General features: G+C 45.8%; 1 protein-coding gene across 1 annotated transcript in view; it reads left to right on the top strand.

Annotated features, from left to right (window-relative positions):
* Window positions 1-19,065, top strand: part of SPATA48 (spermatogenesis associated 48) — a 56,606-nt gene extending 37,541 nt beyond the window's left edge. The window contains exons 6-9 of the mRNA XM_004277947.3: window positions 2,607-2,648; window positions 3,885-3,992; window positions 14,030-14,137; window positions 18,871-19,065. Coding sequence (XP_004277995.1) covers window positions 2,607-2,648; window positions 3,885-3,992; window positions 14,030-14,137; window positions 18,871-18,994 — 382 coding nt within the window. The 3' untranslated portion in view covers window positions 18,995-19,065. The remainder of the gene's footprint in view (window positions 1-2,606; window positions 2,649-3,884; window positions 3,993-14,029; window positions 14,138-18,870) is intronic.
* Window positions 19,066-23,985: the final 4,920 nt, after the last annotated feature.

Below are 23,985 nucleotides of genomic sequence, written 5' to 3'. Positions count from 1 at the left end.
CCCTTTCACTGCCATGGGCCCAGGTTCAATCTCTGGTTGAGGAACTAAGATTCCACAAGCCACATGTCACAGCCAAAAAAAAAAAAAGAAAAGAAAAGAAAAGAAAAACTTTATTAGCATCTTTCTATTTACATGTCATGTGGTAAAATGGCAAATAGCTCACCCAGTTTCTATGCATCCATTGCATTTATTGTTTTAATGATGAATCATCTACTGAACTAAAAGCTGTAAGTCCTAGTCAGTTCTGCCATATCTCAGAACTCCTGAGGGATCCACTCACCTTGGAGCCTTCCCCTAGTAAATGCTGCTCCCGTTAGCAAGAAAAACCTATATGTGAATGCTCATAACAGCTCTAATCATAATCTTCAAAACCTAGAAACAACCAAGATTGCTTTCAACAGGTGAATGGAAAAACACGTATTGGATAAAGATACTAGAGTAGAGCTACACAATGAAAAAGAACAAACGCAACACACAACAATATGGATGAATCTAAAAAGCATTTTGCTCAATGAAAGCAGCCTCTCCCGTTACGGAGCACAGGCTCCGGACGCGCAGGCTCAGCGGCCATGGCTCACGGGCCCAGCCGCTCTGCGGCATGTGGGATCCTCCTGGACCGGGGCACAAACCCGTGTCCCCTGCATCGGCAAGTGGACTCTCAACCACTGTGCCACCAGGGAAACCCTGCATGATTCCTTTTATATGACATTCTAGAAAAGGCAAAACTACAAGGGTAGGAGTAGATCAGTGGCTACCAGGATTTGGGGGAGGGGGACAGCGTTGAAGACAAAGAGCCTGTAAACAAACATTAGGATGATGGAACAGTTCTATATGGTTCTGTGGTGCTGGCCACATGACAGTATTTCTCAAACCCATAGAACTCTATGTACACCATAGAGAACAAACTGTACTGAATGCAAAGTAAAAAATAGAGAAAGAGAGAGAAATGTATACCAGGATGGTGGGAAAATCCAGGATGGAATTCAGAAGGTAACAAGTGAATCTGTATTACAAACAAATGACATAACTACATTTAAGTGGATGGGGGAAAACAGGAGTGATCCTAAATTTGGACCTTCATAAACTTGGAAATAGTAATGACAGACTAATGACAAAAAGAACTGTATGTAAGTACTATCTGTAGTAAATGTGTTTCTCACCAAGAAACAGGTTGGCAATTCTAAACTTCTTACATGTATACTCCATGTAAGAACATGTAGTGTGACTTGTGCCTTTTTGTCACATTTTGTTACATGTGACAAAAAGTAAATCTTTGGCAGATGGTGAGAGGCAGGTCTCTCACTGTCAGAGAAGGCGGAGAATGAGCCCCGTGGTGCTGATTAGACTTGGGGGCATCCACGAACTCATGTTTACAGGCACACTTCGTTTTGTTGTGCTTCACAGGTTCTGTGTTTTTTACAAATGGAAGGTTTGTGGCAACCCTGCCTCGAGCAAGTTTATTGGGGCCGTTTTTCCAACAGCATTTGCTCACTTTGCATCTCTGTGTCACATTTTGGTCATTCTCACAATATTTCAAACTTTTTCATTATTATTATATTTGTAATGGTGGTCTGTGATCAGTGATCTTTAATGTTACTAGTGCAACAAGATTTCAGCTTGCTGAAGACTTAGATTACGGTTAGCATTTTTTAGCAGTAAAGTATTTTTAAATTAAGGTATGGACATTTTTAGACATAATGCCATTGTACACTTAATAGACTACAATTTAGTATAAACATAATTTTTATATGCACTGGGAAATCAAAAAATTTGTGTTACTCGCTTTACTGTGGTAATCACTTTTATTGCCGTGATCTGGAACCGAACACATAATATCTCTGAGGTATCCCTTTATATATGTATATATATATATATATATATATATATATTGCAGAAGGTAAATACAGAAATATATGTAGGTATATGGATACACACGGGTTCAAATGCACCCAGATATTCCTAGCTCTGTCCGCTGGGAGGGCCTAGAAGCAGGGACACACAAGCAGCCAGAAGCATGTCTAGCTCCAAAATGTTGGTTTAAAATGCCACTCTCCAATAAAAGACATTGTGAAATCCTTGGAAAAATGGCTGATTCTAGGGTTGGAGCAGGGAAAGTACACAATGAACCCAAGCTCCTCTGAGCGCCCTAAGTAACTGCAATCTTGTGTACGTCACTCAACTCCTTTGGGCCACAGTCGCTTCCTCTCCACCATGGAGAGTTACACTAAATGGTCAGTAAGAGCCAGTCAAATGTGGACCCTCTGTGTGTCTAAGAAAATGAGAGGTCAGCTTTGCCAAATATGACATGTCTAACCATTGAGGACAAAAACAGCAAAGAAAAACCCAGGAGAAGAGGCTTTGGAGCTAAATCGTAAGAGTCAACAAGGACTTACGTGTTCTTGGCTGTTTGGAGTGAATTTGTTCTGTGCTTGATTTTCATCACTTAAAAACTACATCTTTAAATCTTTTCTGCTTAAAATTACCAACTTTTGGAAGCCCATTTCTATGGGATATCTCTGAAGACTTTTTTTAATAAGAGAAATACTCTAATCGTGATGTTTATTAATGTCGATAACTCAGTTGCCTATGTTTTCTCTTTTTCTAAGTGTGAGTCCAAGTTCCAGAAGCAAATACATTCCTCTCTATACGTAAGTAATGTTTCTTAATGTTTTAAAAATTACTAGATTTACATCTAAATTGTAGTTGCTTTCAGCTCTCTCATGTTTGTAATTCACTTTTTGAAACAGCTTACGCTTTCTAACAGATTTCTAATGTTTTCCTAGCATGCTGCCTGTCAGGAATTTCATCAAAAATGCGTTAAAGATTTTAATAAGAGAAAGAAAGGGGGAGCAGTTTCTTCGGTGTTCCCAAATTGGTTATTTTATGAAATAAAATACCTTGGATGATACTAATATTGGGTGTTGTCAACAAGAAAGACTTTTACACTTGATGTGGAAGCTACAATGTGCTCGCCAAAGCTAAGGGCAGGAAGTGTGATCTCTTGCTTTTCTATTTAAATTTGGCTCTCCGTGGGTGGCACAGATGTGCGTCACCACCCTTTGGGGTCTTCTCTGCTTTATATTGGAGAAAAAATCTTGTGCTTTAGTCAGCTTGGGCTGCTGTCACAACATAGCACAGACTGGGTGGCTTGTAGACAACAGACATTTATTTCCCACGGTTCTGGAGGCTGGAAGGTAGGGACGGCCAAGGGGTCACAGACTTGTGTCCACGTATGGTTCAGGGTGTCCCTTTTATAAGAACACTAATGACCCAAGTACCTCCCACCTCCTGATACCATCACCTTTGGATGTTAGGAATTCAACGTATGAATTTTGGGGGGACATAAACATTCAGTCACAGTACCTTGGAACAAAGTAAATCCAAGCAAACAGAGGAATCTGGGCCTTTCATCTCTACCCTCCCCCCTCATTACTCCAGCCTCTCCTACCCCACTGTAGAATTGACTCACCTTCCTACCAGTGGCCCCAGAAGCGCCTGCAGGACCCCCTCTCACTGCCGTGGACTAATTGGCCCCGAAGGCACATCGCCAGTTGTCCACAATCCCAGGCACCTGCCCCGTTTCTGTCCCCACAGGAGGCCCCTCAGCTATGGAGACACCCACCTCTGCCTTGCCCCGGCTGCCTCCAAGCTCCAGGGAGGAGTTGGCTCAGGGCTGCAGAAGCAGCTGCTTCTTTGCTCAAAAACACAAACCAGCTGTTGCTCTCACTCTAAAAAAGAGAAAGTCTCCTTACTTTATTTTTTTTAAGGCAAATTGTTCCATCACCGTGGTTAATTTTTTGCATTTTGACCTATTTTGGCAAGATGTCCTTTGCAAGTTAGGATATGTTCATCTATTTTTTCTATGTTTCTTTTCATCCTAACAGTGGTTGCGTGCATTCTACAAATGCTGATGACGTTGACGACCCCTGTGGAGACGTCACATCTCTCGCCAAGCCTCGCAGCTCTGAAATTCTTTATACGAGCTCAAGTTGGTGAGTTCCACTTATGATTATTCCCCTCACTTTATTATTCAGGAGGAAACATGGTCATGGGCTTTGCAATGAATGGAGCAATTAAAAAACGGCCCTGGATAAACAACAAGGTCCTACTGTACAGCACAGGGAACTATATTCAATCTCCCAGGATAAACCATAATGGAAAAGAATCTGAAAAAGAATGTATATGTGTATAACTGAGTCACTTTGCTGTACAGCAGAAATTAACACAATATTGTAAATCAACTCGACTTCAATAAAATTAAAAAAAAAAAAACAGCCTCGTGCTGCTCACGGCTTAAGAGGAAAGATACCTGAAAGATACCTGAAAGAAAGGTACCTGAAAGGACTGTAGTTTCTCACAAAGGAGGTTATAGTTTTGAGCACTGACTAACCTGAGTGCCTACATATATACGCAATATATCTTTACATGCTATGTTTTATGAATATATTATATATATAATATATACAAAAAGTATGTATATATTCACTTTCACCAGTGGAACTACTGAGCCTCAGAAATTCCTTCCCTAGGATTCACAGGATACACTACAGGGAGCTGACATTCTGTGTCTTCTTTTTTTTTTTTTTAATTTTTACTGGAGTATAACTGATTTGCAATGTTGTTAGTTTCAGGTGTACAGCAAAGTGAATCAGTTATACATACACATATATCCACTCTTTTTTAGATTCTTTTCCCATATAGGTCATTACAGAGTATTGAATAGAGTTCCCTGTGCTATACAGCAGGTTCTTATTAGTTATCTATTTTATACATAGTAGTGTGTATATGTCAATCCCAATCTCCCAATTTATCCCTCCCCCCCTTACCCCCTGGTAACCATAAGTTTGTTTTCTATGTCTGTGGGTCTATTTCTGTTTTGTAAATAAGTTAATTTCTACCCTCTTTTTGGATTCCACATATAAGTGATATCATATGATATGTCTTTGTCTGACTTACTTCACTTAGTATGATAATATCTAGGTCCATCCATGTTGCTGAAAAGGGCATTATTTCATTCCTTTTTATGGTTGAGTAATATTCCGTGGTTTATACGTACCACATCTTCTTCATTACGCCACTGAGCTGCTACACATCATGGCTGTTACCCCATCAGTTTCTGTGGTGACTGAAAACCTTGCAGGAGGTGTCCTGCAAGCCTATAGTGTGAATCACGACAGTATTTTAAATGTTAGCTGCTTTCTATTTTCTTTAAACATCAGTTGTGTCCATGAGACGAAATAGCTAAATTTCACATTGGCTGTCCTTCAGACCTATTCTACACCCTATAATAATTTTGAATCTCCCTGTGTTATATATTCTGACTCTAATTCTTTTGACTAGTTGGCCAAACTAAAATATGTTTCAAAACTAAATTTGGTTTTAAAATATATTTCTGTAACTTATTGCATTGAAGAATTAAATGAGTTGATCCATTTCAACCAAAAACAAAAAAGAAAGAAAAAAGAGGAGAGAATACATAAAATATTCCATGTACTGTGACAAGGACTTAGCCCTCACGTAGCTTGCAAACCTGCAGGGCCGGTGAGCTCTGCTCACCAACAATGATAATATAGAGCAGCGTGGAGTGAGTCTCTTGAGCCGTGAGCTTAGTGCTTTTGATCTCAGTTGTACAGAGAGGTCACTTTCACCCACAAGACTTGAAGGCTGTGATGTTTTAGCTGAGTCCTGAGGAAGGGTTCGTTGGTTATGATTCTTCCATAATTTCTGCAAGGAAATTATTGCTATTAAACGTGGCAGTTCTAAAAAATTTTCAGGAAAGAGTATGAGGATAAACCCAACTGAAAATATCCTACTGGCATAAAATTTTATTTCTCCTTTGAAATGTACATCTGAATTTTGGAATGTTTTATGAAACATTCTTGCTAAAGAATAAAATGTATTCTTCTGGGTCATTCTTCAAGGATAGTAAAGAGCAGTCTGGCAGCATTTTAAAAATTTGATGTAGAACATACCATTTAACTTAAGTAAATTTGGGAGCAGGCCTTTCTACCTCATCTTGCTGTTAATTAGTGTTTTTAAGGAAAGGAAATTGAATGGATTATGTAAAAGAATTGGACATTAACTGTACTTCCCCAAATTGGCCACTAGAGGGCGTCCGAGGTTGCAAAGTTTCTTCTTTGGATGAGGTTTCATTTTTTTAACAGAATCTTAACCTTCTAACACAAAGAAAGGTTTTCCATTTTTATTATGAGGTATTGATACAAAATGTATAGTGTCATATGTAACATATAAAGCAAAATAACAAGGAAATGCCTGTGCATCCCGGGCTTAGCTAAGGACATAGTACTGTATCTTTTAAGCCACCTGTATATTCCTCCCAACCTCATCTCCTTGGTCTCCTTCCCCAACCCAGAAGTCATCACATCAGACTTTGTGTTTATCCTTTGCTTGCTTTGCTTGATAGTTTGGCTACATATACTTGAATCTCTAAACAAAATGTTATGTCCTTTCCACAGTACCACACTGAGCAAAGTATAGAAGAATGCATACAACATGACATCATTTGCATAAGGTCCAAAACCCAGAAACACGTCAACTTGCTTTGTGCCCAGTAGAGTACCATCCTATTCAAAAGCAAATATGACTCTTCCTTTGTTTCCTCATCTTAAACTTTCTTAAAGGGAAATACGTTTATGAGATCATCTTTAAGGTTCTCATAACCTGTGACAATTAGGACAGGAGCTGTACTTGCCCCGAATCCTTCAGTGGAAGCCGCATTGCAGACAGAGTCAAGGCTACTGCCTCTTGGGTTCAGGTGGTTGGAATCACCAATTTCCCCAAAGGGTAAATGTTTTCAAATTTTCTTCATTCGTTGATTTTGTATTCTGGCCACCATCTCATTCGACATGCCCAATGTACTGGTGGTGATTATACTAATAGGTTTTTTGTTTGTTTGTTTTTGTTTTTTGTTTTTTTTGCGGTACACGGGCCTCTCACTGTTGTGGCCTCTCCCATTGCGGAGCACAGGCTCCGGATGCGCAGGCTCAGCGGTCATGGCTCACGGGCCCAGCCGCTCCGCGGCATGTGGGATCTTCCCGGACCGGGGCACGAACCCGTGTCCCCTGCATCGGCAGGCAGACTCTCAACCACTGCGCCACCAGGGAAGCCCTATACTAATAGTTTTAAAAATAACTTTTAAAGTTGTAGAACTGAATCTGATCGTTATAAAAAAAAGTATGGGAAAAATTAATAACAATAAAAATATAACTAAACTTTTACACAGAAACATAGGCATTATTAATATTTTGACATATTTCCATCTGTCATCCTGAATCTTGTATCTGTATATTTATATAGCTATGATCATATTACATATATAATTTTTACTACCTTAACATTGCAACATCATCATGGGTACATGTTATTATGAACTCATCATGATTTTTATTGGTGTAGATGTACTGTCATTGACTAGTTCACTTAGGTTACATATGTAAATTCTTCCCATTTTTTGCTATGATAAATAATGCTGTCAAACACTCTTTAAGTGAATCTTCTTCTAATTTGGAGTTATTTACTTAAGGGAGACTCCTTGAAATGGATTATGAGGTCAAAATATATAAACATTTTTAAGCATGTTACAAAATCCTTTCCTGGAAGTATTATAAAAATTTACAGTGGAACCAGAGTTTATGTGCAATGTGTATGCACACACACCTTCAATGCTAGCCTTAAAGCTCACCAAATAGCATATTCTTTTCCTTCCAAATGTGTTTATTATAAAAACCATTCAAATATGTTTGTCAAAAGCGGAATACCTCTTTCATTTTCAGGGCCAGTGTTGAAAAGTGATACATGTTTTAGACTTTACCGCCAAACGTGCATGAATTTCTGCCTGTAGGTAGCTGCATGTCACTGTGTGTGCATGCGAGTGTGGGGCGGTATTGGGTCGACAGGTGCAATGGACATTTTCCCAGGCTCTATGCAGGGCTTTGGAAATCTTTTTTAATGGCTGCGTCATATTCCACTACAAGCTATATCATAGTTTACGTAGGCCGAGTAGTTACTAAAATCTTTCCTATTGTTAAAAAAATACAGCAGTAAACATCCTCCACATATATCTTTGCACAGTTTTATGCATCCATTTCTATAGAACAAATCCTTAAGAGCAGAATTGTTGCATGAGTTTTCTCATTAAAATTAATAAAATATTTTCTGATTTGGTAGTGATGGGCCAGTTATTAAAAGATATTTAGTGGGCTTCCCTGGTGGCGCAGTGGTTGAGAGTCCGCCTGCCGATGCAGGGGACGCGGGTTCGTGCCCCGGTCTGGGAGGATCCCACATGCCGCGGAGCGGCTGGGCCCGTGAGCCATGGCCGCTGAGCCTGCGTGTCCGGAGCCTGTGCTCCGCAACGGGAGAGGCCACAACAGTGAGAGGCCCGCGTACCGCAAAAAAAAAAAAAAAGATATTTAGTTAAGGAACTCAAGACATTAATTCAGTTTCCACTGAGGTTCCTAACTTCTAACTTGGGCCTAGTTTAGGAGCTAGAATCCACGATATCCATTGGCTTCAACAGTTCTTGAAGCTCAGGCACTGAGTAGAAATTACACACACACACAAAAAAGGTAAAAAGTCCATCCTCACTCACAATCTGTGTCAAGCAAACAAGGTAAGACTAATGTAGGGACCCCCCCCCCATTTTTTTCCCAATCTGTTTTTTCATCCTACTCTTAAATACTAGAGCCATATTCTTTGCAAGAGCTTATTATAAAATGAGATGGAAGAGAAGTTTGTTTTCAGTTAGTAATTATTTTGTGGCCCACATTGTTTGAAAATGCCTAGCATTCAGGAGTCATCAGTGCAAAGAGCCTGACTAGAGAATGATGTGTAACAGCAGATCTGTGCAGACTCGGGATCCAAAAGCATGGAACCTTGCCCTTTCCTAAGGAAAGGGAGAGTGTTTTTCTTTTGCCATGGACCACGTGGGCGCTCACGTATGTGCATCTCAGCTGGTCCAGCCCCTCCCTTTACCAACGAGGAGGACACTGGGGCTTGAGCAGGAGAGAGGCACGTCCAGGTGACAGAGCAGAGGCTGCGCCCTCCGACCCCATACCCGGTGCTTTCCAGACACTGTTTGCCGTTTGGTTTCCCAAACCAGCCTGGTGCCTCCACCGCTCTGTCTTCCACTAAATCATAATCTTTTATTTCAGGACTTCACCCAGTTTCGTATTCACTGTGCCTTTACCTCTGTCGTCTCTCTGATGAAGCATTTGCAAATCATGAGTAATTGTCCAAAGTGACCTCCAGGCACCCCTGGGCCAAGGTCTAAGATGGAAGAAGGGGCCGCCCTGCCCCTGTCCCGGGTGCACTGCACCTTTAACAAAATCTGACCACAAGGCAGGTTCAAGACAGGCTATGAATAGCAGTTCCTTACACTAGCCCACACTTCTGCCTTTTCTGAGAACTTTCACATCGACTCTCTCATTTGTTTTTCAAAGCAGTGTGATGAAGCCAGAGGTGCGGGAATAGGTTCTCTCCCCACTTTACAGATGGGGAGGTTGAAGCAGAGTAAATTATGTAAGAGCCCCAGGTACTCATTCCATGAGCGCTCAGTCCCCAGGGCAGCCTCTGGCCAGTGAGCGCTTCCTGGGCGTCAGCCCTGCTCTGATGGGGCTGTCGGCTCCTTTCCGTGTCCCCTCCCGGATGCCAGAGGGGAAGGTTCCCTAAGAACAGAGGGAGAAGCACATCCTCTGGAGCATGGTGACGGTAGGAGTGACACTAATTCCTGAGCAGGTCCTGGGGATCTTACCACATCTTACCACATTCAGGGAGGCACAGCCCAGTGGCCAGCATGACTCTGGTCTTATCTAGATTTCTCACAGAACGGTCAGCAAAACCAGTCCCAGTTCCCAGGCCCTCCTTCCCCTCAGCCTTCCCAGGCCCGCCAGCTTCTCTGGCCACACGTGCACTGGGCCAGCACTTGGCCCAGCTAACCCGGCCCCCCGCCCCCTGCAAGGGAGCTGCACATCCCCCCACCCCTGACTTGGGCAGAGGTGGTTCAGAAAGCTCCCATCCTGTGTCCAGGAGCACAGGGCTGGCGGGGGCAGCCCTGAAGGCCGATGCCAGCCCTGGGGCAGTCTGAGCCCGCGCCTCCATCTGCGTCCCTCTCACACCCTCTGGCTCTTACTCTGCATCAGTGATCTTTGCCCCACCTGGATTCTGTAAACCTCTAGTCGTGCATTTAACAACTTTACTGCTTAACGTGAAAGCTGTCAGGCGTCAGGCCTGTTTGAGTTCTTCTCGATCTGTACTTGACACAGAATAGCTCTCGCTGAACGAGGGCCCAAGTGGCTTGAATGTGCACTACACCCACACCCTGAGTGACGCTGACCACCCTGACCCAGCACAGCTCTCCCGGCACGGCTGGCAGTCTGGGTGTCAGGGCCTTCTGGGTCGGGTCAGTCCCGTCACCTGCCAGCTTGGTTGTCTCTGGGCACATGACTTAGACTCTTTCTGAGGCCCCAGTGCCTGCATCTATGAAATGGGCATGATACCAGGACCAGCGACCCAGAGTGTTGGGAGATTAAACCAGTCAACTCACGTTAAGTGTCACAAAGGGCGCACACTCAGTGAGGATTCGTCAGGCCTGTGGTACAGAGAGAGAACATGTGCGCACTGGAATTTTAATCCACGTATGCATGACCTATAGTCTACATATAACATGGTTTTCTCCATGTTTTCCTTATGTTCTATTTAGCTTTTCATTACACACCATCTGGGCTCCCTCGTTCTAACTGATTTACTGAAGTTCCTTTTATTTCTCAAGTTATTTAATTTCTATTTTATTATGCTTTGCTGAGCAAAACCAATTAGCTGTAAACTTAGGCAACAATTTATTCAAATTTACCCATTAGTGAACCAACTCTAGGCTTATTGTGGGAATTGGGCACCAAAGAAGGTGTCCAAAAGACTATGGAGCAAAGGCAAACATGAAGACTTCACTTATCTTTAAATGGTTTCCTGTTTCTCTCGCTTTCCTTAAATGGGGGAGTGGGTTTGAACGTACAACTGCTCTGGAAATTCTCTTAGAGCCTGTACATTTCCGTGTCTCTAATATCTCTGTTTCTTCCATCTGAAAAATCGTGTCACCCATCAGCCGCAGGTCTGCAGAGTGTCCCCCAGAGACTATTCTCCTCTTGATATAAGGTCAACATGTTGCACTGAAGACGGAAGAAAGTCCCCCTGTGATGTCCCTGCCAAAGGGTTAAATGGAATAGATTTTAGAAGCAGCGTGGGTGAGGACTTTCGTTTTCAAATATGTGACAGTTTATTATGCAACTGAATTCATTTCTCAGGCCTAAGTAGCTTATCTTTAATTCAGTCCACTCGTGCATGGGTGTTATTTTTAGATATGATGTAATATAATATCATTATTATAACATAATGTATAATACCGTTTAACATCAATAACCTGAATGCCACAAGGCACATATAGTGGGGTGATGTTTTATATCAAGCCCTTCTTGTGATTGACACATCACTTGCTTCCACCTTTGACTTCTTAACTGCTCTGATGGAAGGTTATGACTTCAGAAGCATTTTCATTCTGCAGGTGTTTTAGGGGCAGTGGAAAAAACCTCTCGCGCAGAGGAAGGGGATTTCCTTTGTAACATGCATGGAAGCTTTAATGAATGTTTGGGGAGAATGATTTTGCCCCATTTTTTTGTTACCTCTGTGACATACAGCTGCAATTCTTTAAGAAAATTCCGGGAAAACCTGAAGGGCCCTGCCTAGAATTGGACAGCAGTGGTTTACTCACCCAGGTCCCTGCAACAAGCCTGAAACAGAGACTTCCAAACCTGGCTGCCCATGGGAGTTTTCTGGAGAGATTAAAAACCCCAATTCCCAGGTTACACGGCTTGCCAATTAAATCAGAATGTCTGGGGGTAGGAGTAAGGCATCAGTACCTTTTAAAAATCCCCGTGAGTCGTCAGGGCGCAGCAGCGTTTGGAAACCACTGTCTGTCTTCACCTCTCTCAGGCTGCCTTTCCTGGACGAACTGTATTCCTCGCCTGCCAGGCCCCTATTTTGTACAGTTCTTATTTCTTTAAAATCTTACATGCTCGATTAATTGAGCATCTACTAAGTGCTAAAGACTTGCCAGTTGCTTTCACCTTCACTGAATCCCTTTGACCCCCAGGGCGCTGGGAGGCCACGTGCACCCTCGGGCTGCAGCTGGCCGAGACAAGGGCAGGGCAGGCCTGGCTCCCTGATATTCCTGGCCTCACAAGATCCATCAGCTTGCACTGCTTACCCTGCTGTTGCCCTTGATGTGCTTGCCCTTCACTCTGTCTGCATCGGGGTCCCCTGCTTTATTGCCTGCAAGCCAGCAAGTCATAGACTGATGCGCTTGGAAGAGACACAGGACTTTACTGGTGCAATTCCTACCTGATACGTCATTTCCCGTAACGTGCTGATGCCAGGGGCACGTCATCAGTGCCCAGAAGGACACCAGAGGACGTGCCTGCCCACAGACACAAGTAGAATCTGGCCTCCCTCCTGCCCATGCCCTTGAGCTTGGTACTGTCGCCCCTCTCGTAGCTGAGGCCCAGATCTGAGCCCCCGGCCCTGAGCCCACCCCGTTCATTGCCCCGCCCTCCACTGTCTGCCCGTCCCTGGCTGTACGCCGCACCCTCCCTGAAGCTCCATATTTTGGAAATTCCTCCTGCGGTCAGTGCTGATTGGAGGTTTCCTTGTCTTATTGGTTGTGTGGAAAGCATGAGACGAAACTAGGAGACCCTCGGAGGAGCCGTCCCTCTGCCTTCCATGGGGGCTCGGTCCTCGCTGCTCTTCGCCTTGCGTCTGGGCCTCCGTCGAGGATAAGGACCCTCGCCAGAGGAATGTCACGCTCCCGAGGAGGGGCCCTGGAGTGGCCGCGGCAAGCTGAGCCCTGGCGCTCTCCTGGCCATGGCAGCAAGAGGACCCTGAGAGCTGAACTTCACAGCGATGGGTGTTATTGGAGGGAACCTTGTGATTTGCAGAGAGCGTGTGCTTGCTCTTTGAAAATAGTCTCAACCTCACGTTTCCTCGCACCTGAGGGTGAGGCTGCATGTCTTAAGCGGCTCTGGGACTGGGCCCACCTCTTCCTCAGGAAATAATCCATGGAAAGGGTTTTATACGCTGTAAAAATGGCAAAAACAATACTTATTATTCACACTTCTCTGAATTACCCACTAAAGTATTTCTTTTGGAAGTTTGCTTGCCGTTCTAGAGAGGGATTTTATACCCACACTGAAAAACCCTGCCAGACCTTCTTGTGTTGTTCTTTTACTCTCTCTCTCTCTGGAGGGGAAAAGGACCAGGGAAGCAGAGGAGTAAGTGGAATTGAGTTAAATTTGTGCAATTTCAGGAAATTATATGAAATCAGTACTTTAACGGTGACAAGACATAAATATTATTTAAAAATCACAGTTGTGGGCTTCCCTGGTGGCACAGTGGTTGAGAGTCCGCCTGCCGATGCAGGGGACACGGGTTCGTGCCCCGGTCCAGGAAGATCCCACATGCTGCGGAGCGGCTGGGCCCGTGAGCCATGGCCGCTGAGCCTGTGCGTCCGGAGCCTGTGCTCCGCAACGGGAGAGGCCACAGCAGTGAGAGGCCCGCGTATCAAAAACAAAAAACAAAAAAACAAAATCACAGTTGTGACTGATATTGGAGTTGGTGTCACAGAGCTCCGTGTGGGACCCAGGTCCACTCTTTGGTAAGGAAAGCCTGTCCTTCATTAGAAAACAGAGCTCAGCTGTGAATCATGTATGTAAAACACATGCAAATTGAAACAGTAGAAAAACATGGACCTGAAGTAAGTTTCTTTAGTCCTAGAGCAGGGCTGTCATCTGCACATCTCTGGCCCCTGCCTGCACGCTTTCCTGTCTGGCAGCCAGATTTCCAGCCCTGACGTGGGACAAAACTTTTAGACTGCGTCCTCCTTTGTGTTTTCATAGTTGGGTGCTGGTGACCGTGACTATTTCACAGATGGTTATTTTCCTTTCCTTTCTTGCCCTCTTTCCTTTAGCTCTGCAAATATTCCAGGATACGCTGGTAAGGTTCATTTCACAGCCACCCATCCAGCAAATTCTCGTCGTCCATCAACGACCCCCTCGCCCGATCCAGGAGTGCACCAGTAAGTACGAGTCCTATTACTCAGTGCGCTCAGATACGCGGTGGGGAGGTGTCCTAATGATGATTAGCCCATTAAAGAGCCATTCAGTACTGAGAGTACATTTACGTTGTTTAAAAAATAGGGTGTCGAGTCCAAAAAGACAGAAGAGTCCATTCCCCACTGTTGCTGCTCAAAGGAGCATATTAAGATATTTAATGCATCTTAGGTGGATGGCATCTTTGCCTCTTGGGCTCAGCTCTGCATACACATCACCCTTCTGCATGATCCTCAGAACGTGCATGGAACACACTGCACGGGACACGTATTCACTTCTTGTGAATAGCCACCTTACTTTTCACGAAAGACAACATTCGGTTGAAAGCCATATATATTTTTAAACACTGTTTTGCAAATTGAAAACAGGAGACATCTGATGGGAGTTTAGCGCAGACCCTGTGTGTTGAAGCTGCCAGTGAGAAGCAACGCATTATTGCTCATTACACCTCAAATTTGAAAGCGTCTTATGGACGTCCTGGCCTTGCAAATAAGATAACACAGCTCTGAAGATGCAAATGCGGGGTCCAGAGGCTGGCCCCGTGCCAGTAAATACGCTCTCGTGGTGGGTTGGTGGGTGTGCATCTGGGAGGGGGACCAATGCAGCCCCCCGCCTCCATTGGTGCCTTTTCTCCTTTTTGGTGGAGAATCCACTCATTCCTGAAACATTCTTTGAGCACCCACCCTGGGCCAGGCACTGCTGAAGGCTCTGTGCTCACCGGGTTGAGCGGGAAAGCTCCAGGCTCTCAGGAACCTACGTTCTGGCGTGAAAGACAGAAGCAAAGAGGCATACAAGTATCTGAAGACATGAATTAAAACGATTTTGGACAGAGACACATGCTATGCAGAAGAAAAGGCAGGGTGACGTCGGAGAGAGAGCCTGGGCAGGGACCCAGGAAGCTGGGCAGTCAGGGGGGCTGGTGGGTGCTGACCTGCAGGCAGAGTCCGAGCTCCTGCCCTGATGGGCTTCCTGATCATCCCGAGAGGCAGGACGTGGCGGGGCCTCATGGACCTCGGCCCACAGTTCATACATCAGTTCACTAGTCATACACTCGTGTGCGTGTGGTTCATTCAACAAATGTTGTGTCAACAAATGTTTACAGTGCCAGGAATTCACAAGAGTTAGACCCAGTTTGCAAGGAGCTCCCAGTCTAGCGGTGAGCGAGGGATAAACAGTTACCCTGGAGGATGCCCAGTGTCTTCATAGTGACAGTCACTTAACAGCTGAGGGCTTCTGGGACACTGCCCTGTAAGGACTGACTGGTCTCATCAACCCTGTGACCCTGTGAGGAAGGTCTCTTGTCTTCCCATTTGACAGGTAAGGAAACTGAGGCTCCAGGCCAGCAGGGCATCTGTGTGGGTGCAGCGAAGACTTCACGAAAGGAGGAGGTGGTCCACGCCGTGATTCTCGGGGCAGTGGGCTTCGTCTCACAGATACTCGAGGGCAGGCCTCTGCCTGCCCCAGGCAGCCCTCATCGCGCAGCCGTGGGGTCTTAGGGAGGCAGCTCTCAGGTCACCGCCCGCCGCGGTGAACTGCGTGTAGAGAGCCGCGTGGTAAGGGCAGTGACCACAAGGCGACGGGGCGCATTGTCAACTGAGCTTAGCTCGGACAGTTTGCCAACTGGCCGGCCTCTCTGGGCCACCCAGTGGGAAACATTTTAAAGAGGGTCATTGGCTTTCTAGGCTGGTGTTTTGCATTCAGTCCATTTTCTCTCAAGACACATTGTCAAACGTCACACAAATTCCAAAGGAAGGGCTGGTAGAAATTTAGACACAGTGTTTTACTTCCTCTGAAGGACCTAAAGAAACTACGTGAAAATTAAATGCATCCTTATATCTGTTGTTTAGACTTATTGCCCAGAAAAGCCAGGGTAACGCCCTGCGTCTGGGCAATTCACGATCGAGGAGAGAGCAAACTCGAGGATACTTTTTCTGGCAAATGCAGCCGGTTCTCACCCGTCGCCGTTTCTGCCCACAGCCCATCTTCTCACCCCAAATCTCTCAGACCTCGTCCCCGACAGCCTTGTGGTCTGGCGTTTTTCTGCAGCCACGTGAGCTAGCGGTCCAAAGTCCCTAATATATTTCAGAGGAATCTTTATTCCTGCGTGGGAAACTAGCCTCCACCGTTACTACTTCTGTTCCTACTGTGGTCACTGTTGCTACCTGAGAAAAGAGCCTGAGTCTTTAGGCCATTTGGGGTAATGGCCACAGCGGCAGATTCAGGCTGGTTGCGGACCCCTGGCAGACCCACACTCACCCCGCACATACTGCACACACAGCTGTCACCTGCTGTCCCAGAGTGGGGCCCAAGGACCCGTGGAGCTGTCTTCTCTGGGGTTCTCATTCTCAGGGTGCACACTGGCTCTGGAAACACAGACAGTGTCACCCACTATGTGACACGAAATGACAGACTTGTGTTGGTCTGGGAGCCCAGATCACCCCTGCGTCCCCCCAAACAAGGGCTCCTGACGTGGCAGCGGGGCTCTGCGGTGAGAAGGCACAGGGAGGCGCATAGATTTTTAACAGCACTCTGCTGACACAGGCCGGCGGCCTGCAGCAGGGCGGCCAGTGGTCTGCACCTGTCCTGGCCCCTGTGATCAGAAAAAGTCAGGTCTTTGAGGTTCTCCGTGGTGAAGTAGTGCCTCTGCTTTTTTGTGACACTACACTTAATGTGTTTTTGTTGTTTTCTCTTCGCTAAAAGCTTCCAGCGGCCGTGAGAGTCTGAATCTCTGTCTGTTGAGTATCACGAGCCCTTAGTGAGCTGACGGCCTCCAGGCACTCTTTGTTTCTCCTCGCGGCTTCTCCTCGCGGCTTCCCCTCGCGGCTCTCCTTCCGTGGAAAGCTGGCTCCGCCCCGTGGTGGCAGCAGCCCTCCACCTTCCCCCTCAGAGGGCCGCCCTGCCACTCCCCAGGCCCCCCGGCTACCTGCTTCGGTGGACCACCACCCCCGTGTCCTCCCCCCACTTCAGAATCGCTACTCCCACCACTACTCCTGTTTCCTTTCCTCCCAGAAAGACAACCTCCCACTTGCCTCAAAGGTTCTTCCTTCCCTGTGAGTTCCAGCTCCCCTTCAGCCCTGTTCCCTCGCTGCTGGCTGGCCAGGCCCAGGGCCTCCCTACATCAGACCTTCCCCTGGAGCAGCCAGCCTGCCCTCCCTCGCAGCTCCACGACCCCCCAGCCCTCTCCCTCCTCCAGCTCATGGCTCTCCTCTCGCAGTCACATGAAGAGCTCCCACAGGACAACCGGGGGAAGGACTGAGGGCCCCTCTTCCTGCCCAGGGCAAGAATGGCGCACTTGCGGTGGAGTTTGTGGCTGATGGGCCACAGTGGTGGTTGAGTGGGGTTGAGTGGCTTAGGCCTTGAATGTCGATGCCAAGGGAGGGAGGGCCGTGCGGTCCCCATAACACATGCTGAGGGTGGTGTGCAGGACACCAGCAGTGCCCTAGGATGGGTACTGCTGAGAGGAGATGCAAAGGAGCAGGGAAGGGATTATGGGACAGGGGTTCAAGGCGGGGAGACGGGGGTGCAGGAGATGGGTCAGAGGGATGCTGTGAGTCTCCAGGTCTGAAGGTAGGGTGTCCACTCCTGTTTCCATCACAGCTCAGTGTTTTCTGTGCATCCCTCACACCAGAATTCAACCTTCACAGAAGCAGGAGTTCTCATTTCAACAGCATTTTTTCACAACATCAGAAAAAACTATTGTTACTTCATGATAACCGCAGCGTAAAAACAGGGTGCTTGAGATTCATCTGCCGTGTCCTCTATAACTTCTGCCCCATACGAGCATCGCGGTGTGTGTGTGTGTGATTCAAGTAGCAGCAGATTCATGGGAGAATCGCTACAGGCTGTGTGCAGTTGCTCAAGAGAGATGGCATGACCCAGGTCCATGCTGAGGTGGACACCTCTGGACACAACAGGTGTTTGGAAAGCGTCATTTACATACATAGTATTCTACATTTTCACGGTTATTTCCTTTCTTGTAATTCTCAGCAGAAACTTGGTAGGGCATCATTTCCATTGGAGAGACGAGCAGACTAAGGTGTGGGTTGAGCGTATCATGAGGGAGCCACAAGTTTACCCCACCTGCAGGGTGAAGCCAGCGCTCAGCCCTGCACGGGGCCCCTCCAGCCTCTGCCCTTGTCTCCCTCTCCCCCTCCCAGCCCCGCCCGCATGCTCCATGCCCTCCCATCTTCCTGTCTCCCTGAACTCTGACCTTTGCACCAGCTGGCCTTTACTGTGACCCTCCTGATTCCTCCCTGACATAGACAGTGGGTGGATGTCCTTCCCCAACCCAGAAAGGTGACCTTGCCTCTGGGTGCCCTCACACCCTGAGCCCACCCCCACGGAGGCTTTGTGTGGTAGCCCTGGGTTATTCAGCTGCCTCTCTGCAGCCTCACCTCCTTTGTCTGTGTTTTCTGTATTCTTAGCACCTACTGTAATTCTAGGCACAAAGTAGATTTTCAGTCAATGAAACTGATGGCAATATAATGCATAGAATGCAATCAATGAACTGAATGTAAATAAATGAAATAAAGGAAACAATACACACAAGGACTAACCATTTTCTTTCTGTTCTGTGCTTCTCCTCTCTCTCTCCCTGCCCCCCTGCACCCTGACGTGTGTATCATTAGTTGGAGGATAGATGAGATTATATGCTTTTATTTTATTTTATGTGTCTTTTTTCCCCTCCATTCTCTTACAGCATCTTACAGAGAGAAATGGCAGTTGACCTCTTCCGTCACCAGGGGCCACTGTCTAGAATGGTCACAACTGTGAAACCCTACAACCCCTTCAATAAGAAGGAAAAGGAAACTGTAGGCTACTGAAAGGGACCTGCCCTGAGTGACACCTGAGCCTTGGGGAGGCGCCATGCACAGTACAATGGGGAAATAAAAGAAATCAGATAAAGCACGTTCCCAGTGTGTCTGTACAAGTTGGACAAGGTTTGGTGGTGCCACCGTTCCAGGATGGCAGCCAAGGTCTTCTGGAAGCCCCCAGCCGCAGAGGTGTTATTTTAGAATATTCCCCTTTAGAGTGGGAATGCCAGGCTACCTAGAGGTCTGGGGTTCATGTGGGGAATTCTAACTGTGGAGCCTAGATCCCAGATTCTATGATCACAGATTATCCAGTCCAAGGCCCGTATGCTGTTGATGAGAAAACTGAATATGAAGAGAGAAAGGGGCATTCTTTTCACACAGAGTGTATCGCATGGGGACAGCGCCTGTGATACAGAAGACAGAAGCCGGCCTTCGCCTGGCTCAAGTGTTTCTCTTCCTGAGAGACAAGAGCACCCCAGCCTCCATGAGGGTCTGAGGCAGAAATGCCCACACATAACCACATTAGGGTCAGCGTGTGGCCTGGCTGGGCCGTGACCAAGTGGAGCTCCAGATCCAGAACCTCTCAGGCATGGATGTGGGCTGTGTGGGATCCCTCCATCCTCCCACACGTGGTTATATTTGTATCCACACGTCTGTAGATCCCGTTAGCTTGCATAAACCTTAGCACATTTTTTTTTCTTTTTTTGCGGTACATGGGCCTCTCACTGTTGTGGCCTCTCCCGTTGCAGAGCACAGGCTCCAGACGTGCAGGCTCAGCGGCCGTGGCTCACGGGCCCAGCTGCTCCATGGCATGTGGGATCTTCCTGGACCGGGGCACGAACCCGTGTCCCCTGCTTCAGCAGGCGGACTCTCAACCACTGCGCCACCAGAGAAGCCCAATCTTAGCACATTTGATCCACAACCCCACAGCAGGCATTTTTCAAATCTCTTGCTATTTTATGAATAAGCAGACTGAGACTAGGAGAAGGGAAATACTGATAGAAGATCACACGCTCATAATTAGCAGAATTAGAACTAGAACCCAGGCTTTCCGGATTTAGAACCTTGGCCACTCCATTTCTCAGCACACCGAATAACCTTCCCTGAGTTATTAAAAAACAAACAAACAGAGACAGAATGACTTCTCCTTCTCCCAAGAGATTCAGAATGAGCTAGGGATCCCACAGAACTCCAAACAGATGTGTAAATCGTCTGGGGTAGTTTGGCCCTGCTTTCCCATCGGAAGGGCAAAATCACCTGTTTAGGCTTGGGAATCATCTGTTGCCTGAGCTGACACCTCTACAGACCTAGACGCTGACTGCAGACCCTCCCTGCACACTGCTCTTCTGCCAGGATGCACAGGAAGGCAGGCGTCCACCCTCCATCCATCCTGCAGAGCTGACTTGCCTTCACAGAAAGGGAATGGCTTCACCTGAACCCGGTCGTGCAGTGTAATTATTTTCAGAAAGAGCAATTCTATCAAAAAATCGGACTAAAACAAAAATCTTCATCTCTGCAAGATTCTCACCCAAACACAGATGGGAAGGATGAGCCCTGTCCAGGGGGTAGATGAATTCAGAGACCTGAGATCACAGTTGCGGTAAACATCCCCGGCAGGCCACTTCGTCAGGAGGAGTTGTTGCTCCAAGTCCGAGGCACCTGTTTATCATTCTGGGCCTTTCTATGGCGGGGCACCAGCAGCACCCGATCCTAACACCCTGCAGCCTGTGATAACTGTTTCCATCCTCCACGGTGCAGATCCCTGGGCACCCATCAGAGCACTGAGCACCTCCAAAGCTGCTTCTAGAAGGTTGCCGGCTTGGTCCACAGCATCCCTGGACCACATCCAGAAAAGAGATGGCAACTCTTCATTTTCACAACAACTGGCTCAGACTTTTCACCTGTGAAGTTCAAATGCAAACCCCGCTCACCACAGATCCAGAGTCCAAGGCCAACATAGCAATACCCGTGTCTGTGGCCCTTACCTCCAAGTGCAAGTTGTATGACTTGGGTTTCCATGGTCAGCAGTTCAACTGAAAACCATAAAAATCAAGGAAGATAGCTTCAGGGATTTGCATCTGCTCTCCAGGTTCTGAATTCTGGTCTTGGATTACTCTGACGCTTGCCCGCCGCTCCTGTCCCCAAGCCCAGTCTTCCCTACAGTGTTACCGCCTCAGCTTTCATTTATCACCAGGGATGACGCAGACACAGAGAACCTCTGCAGCTTTTGTAAAACATAGGTGGAAGAGAGTGTCGGAAATTATTAAAGAGTTCACTTGGAAGAGAAAATGCACACGAATGAGCTGATTCTAGCAGATAAATATATTGCAACGTAATACTGTAAAAACGTTACACAAGTGTAACACTATGAAAAATATGACAGTCATGGGAGAGCAGAAGAGAGAATCTAGAAATGGACAGATGAAGAAATCATTTTAAACCCCTGAGCCCAGGACAGATTTTTTTCAATAGATGATATAGTGACAACTATTTGGAAACAAAACAGAAAGGAAGATCCAGGTCTCACCATAGAACAAAAGAAAACTGCTCCTGGAATACAGCTTTAAATGGATAATTTACAGCCTTCGACAGGTGACCTCGAAATACAGGAGAACTGCTTTATAACATGTGGATAATGGAAAATATTCTCCAAAGAGGCCACTGAAGCCAGAAATCATGAAGAAAAAAATAAACTTTTAATATTAAAAAATACCGCCAAAAAATTTTAAGACAAACCTGTTGGGAAAATACGTCAGACAGAAGATTCATATCCTCATTCTAAAAACAGCCAATGATAAAAAAATATATATTATACCAATAGAAATAAGACAAGGGATATTAACAAATACATTCAAAGCAAGAAATATAAGTGGCCAATAAATAAATGTTGGAGTATTAGAGAAATAACAGTAGTATTTCTCTTTTCAGCCATGGTCGGCGCTCGTGGGAAGAGGTCTGTACCTTTACCTTCCACTAGTCGGTCTTGACATTGCTAACACCTTTCCAGAGGGCATTTGGCAAAATGTTTCAAGAGCTTTTCCAAGTGGCATAAGTTCAGACTTAGCAATTTCACTTTTAGGATTTTGTCAAGCAAATAATTTCACCAGTGAGCAAATATGTTTTACAAAGGAGTTGAAGGTATAGCATTTCATGACTGAGAAATTAGAAACAACTCAATGCTCAACGAGAGAAAATTTAATAAACTGCTGTCCGTGAATGTACCAAAATACAATACATGCATTAAAAGATGATGGGGCTCTCTATGTATTTATTATCACGGAAAGATATACATGCAATTATTGGTAAGTGCAAAAAGCAGAATTTACAACAGTATATTTAGTATCTTAATTTTATATATGAACATATAGAATAATGTGGGGAAATGTAAAAAAAGTTAATAGTTTGAATTCTGTATTTTATACTGCTACTAGAGTAGACACGTATTTCTTTAAAGTTGGAAAATTTGAAAAGTCATATAAAGACAATATCCTTAAAACTTCAAAACCCCTTATAAAGGAAACTACCCCCCACATTTCTTTTATGAATTGAGTACCAGGAAAACGTTTGTCCCTCTTGAAGAACTGGTGTCTGAGTGTGAGGATTATGTAAGCCATCCACCTCAACCTTTTCTAAAATTTGATGATTTGTAATCTACACAGGAGTGAAATTACACTTCCTGTAAATGGAAAACGCTAAAATGGGAAGTGCTTCCATTTTCCCATGCCTGCCAGGAAGCTCAAAGCGTATTAAGTAAAGAAATTAGCTTAGAAACCCGAACAGACCTGAACCAGGCACCCGGTTCAACAGGGGTGCTCCACAGGCCTCTGGAGGCCTCTGGCACATGCCCAAGTCGGGGACCACTGATTCTGCGGGGCAGTGTACCTGTTTTCCCCTCCTTTCACATGGTTTCAGATTTTTCTGTTTCTACTCTTAAGAGCCTTGTACTCTTAGGAGATGCCTTCACCCTTGAGGAAACTGATAAGATACAGATTACATTAAATTTTTAATGTTTCCCCATTAGTGTTTCATGCAAAATAATGAAGCACTGGCTAAGGAAGGAAAAACCCAAGCCGGGACTGAGTGGTAAAAACTGTCCCAATTGCCTTTTGTTGGGGGCAACCTCCAGCCCTGCTGGTCCTGTCTGAATCAGGTTGGTGGCGGGAGAGGGTCAAATCACCCAGCAGCAGGAATAACCCGATGACCCAGGACTATTTTCTAATAAATGAGAACATTCTATGGTAGGCCCATTTGCTCCCCTTAGTCTAGGGTAGACTGGATTGTTTTAATCTCTGGCAATCAAAGAGTTCTGCTTTGTGATCTATAAACTGCTAAAAATATAAAAGGCAAAGAAGAAAATGCAAAATAACTACAATTAACTGAGGAGCAGGTAGGTTTCTCTGCAAAATACATTTTCAGGATTGATATTTTTAAACACCTGCTTTGAAGACAGAGTTTTCTATCACTATTCTCATTTAGAGCCTGGGAGGCAAGGAGGCATTCTGGCTGCAAGCGTGGGTTTCAGGATCAGCCTGAATGGGATCTAAATCCCGTACGGTCCTGGTGAGCTGCTTCATGGCTCTGAGCCACACTTCGGGGAGGGAAAGAACATAATATATTTCCATATTCATAGGAATATAGAAATAGTGCTATGATTACAATCAGAAACATGGGTATGACAGTGGCCACAACAGTACTGAGAGCCTCGTTCCCTGAGATAGCGTGGAAGGTGGCTACCCTTGTCCGGTGCACATTCGTCGTTCAGCAAATATCCCAAGAAGAAACAATGTGTGAGACACCTGGGGTTCAGGAGTTGTGGGTCCTCATCCAGCGTTCACACTGGCGAACAAACAGGAGCCGTAGAAAATGTAAAAACACGTTGATTGTGCCAAGGAGGCTACAGACGATAGCGATGTGCTCATCTCTCAGCTCACACACGTACACGGATTATATGGGGATATACGTATATGTACAGCTGATTCACTTTGTTATAAAGCAGAAAC

The sequence above is a fragment of the Orcinus orca genome, chromosome 9 (genome assembly GCF_937001465.1).
Source record: "Orcinus orca chromosome 9, mOrcOrc1.1, whole genome shotgun sequence".
In the NCBI taxonomy this organism is placed as follows: Eukaryota; Metazoa; Chordata; class Mammalia; order Artiodactyla; family Delphinidae; genus Orcinus; species Orcinus orca.
Note: the sequence above shows the minus strand (reverse complement) of the source record. Positions and strands in the feature narration are given on the sequence as shown.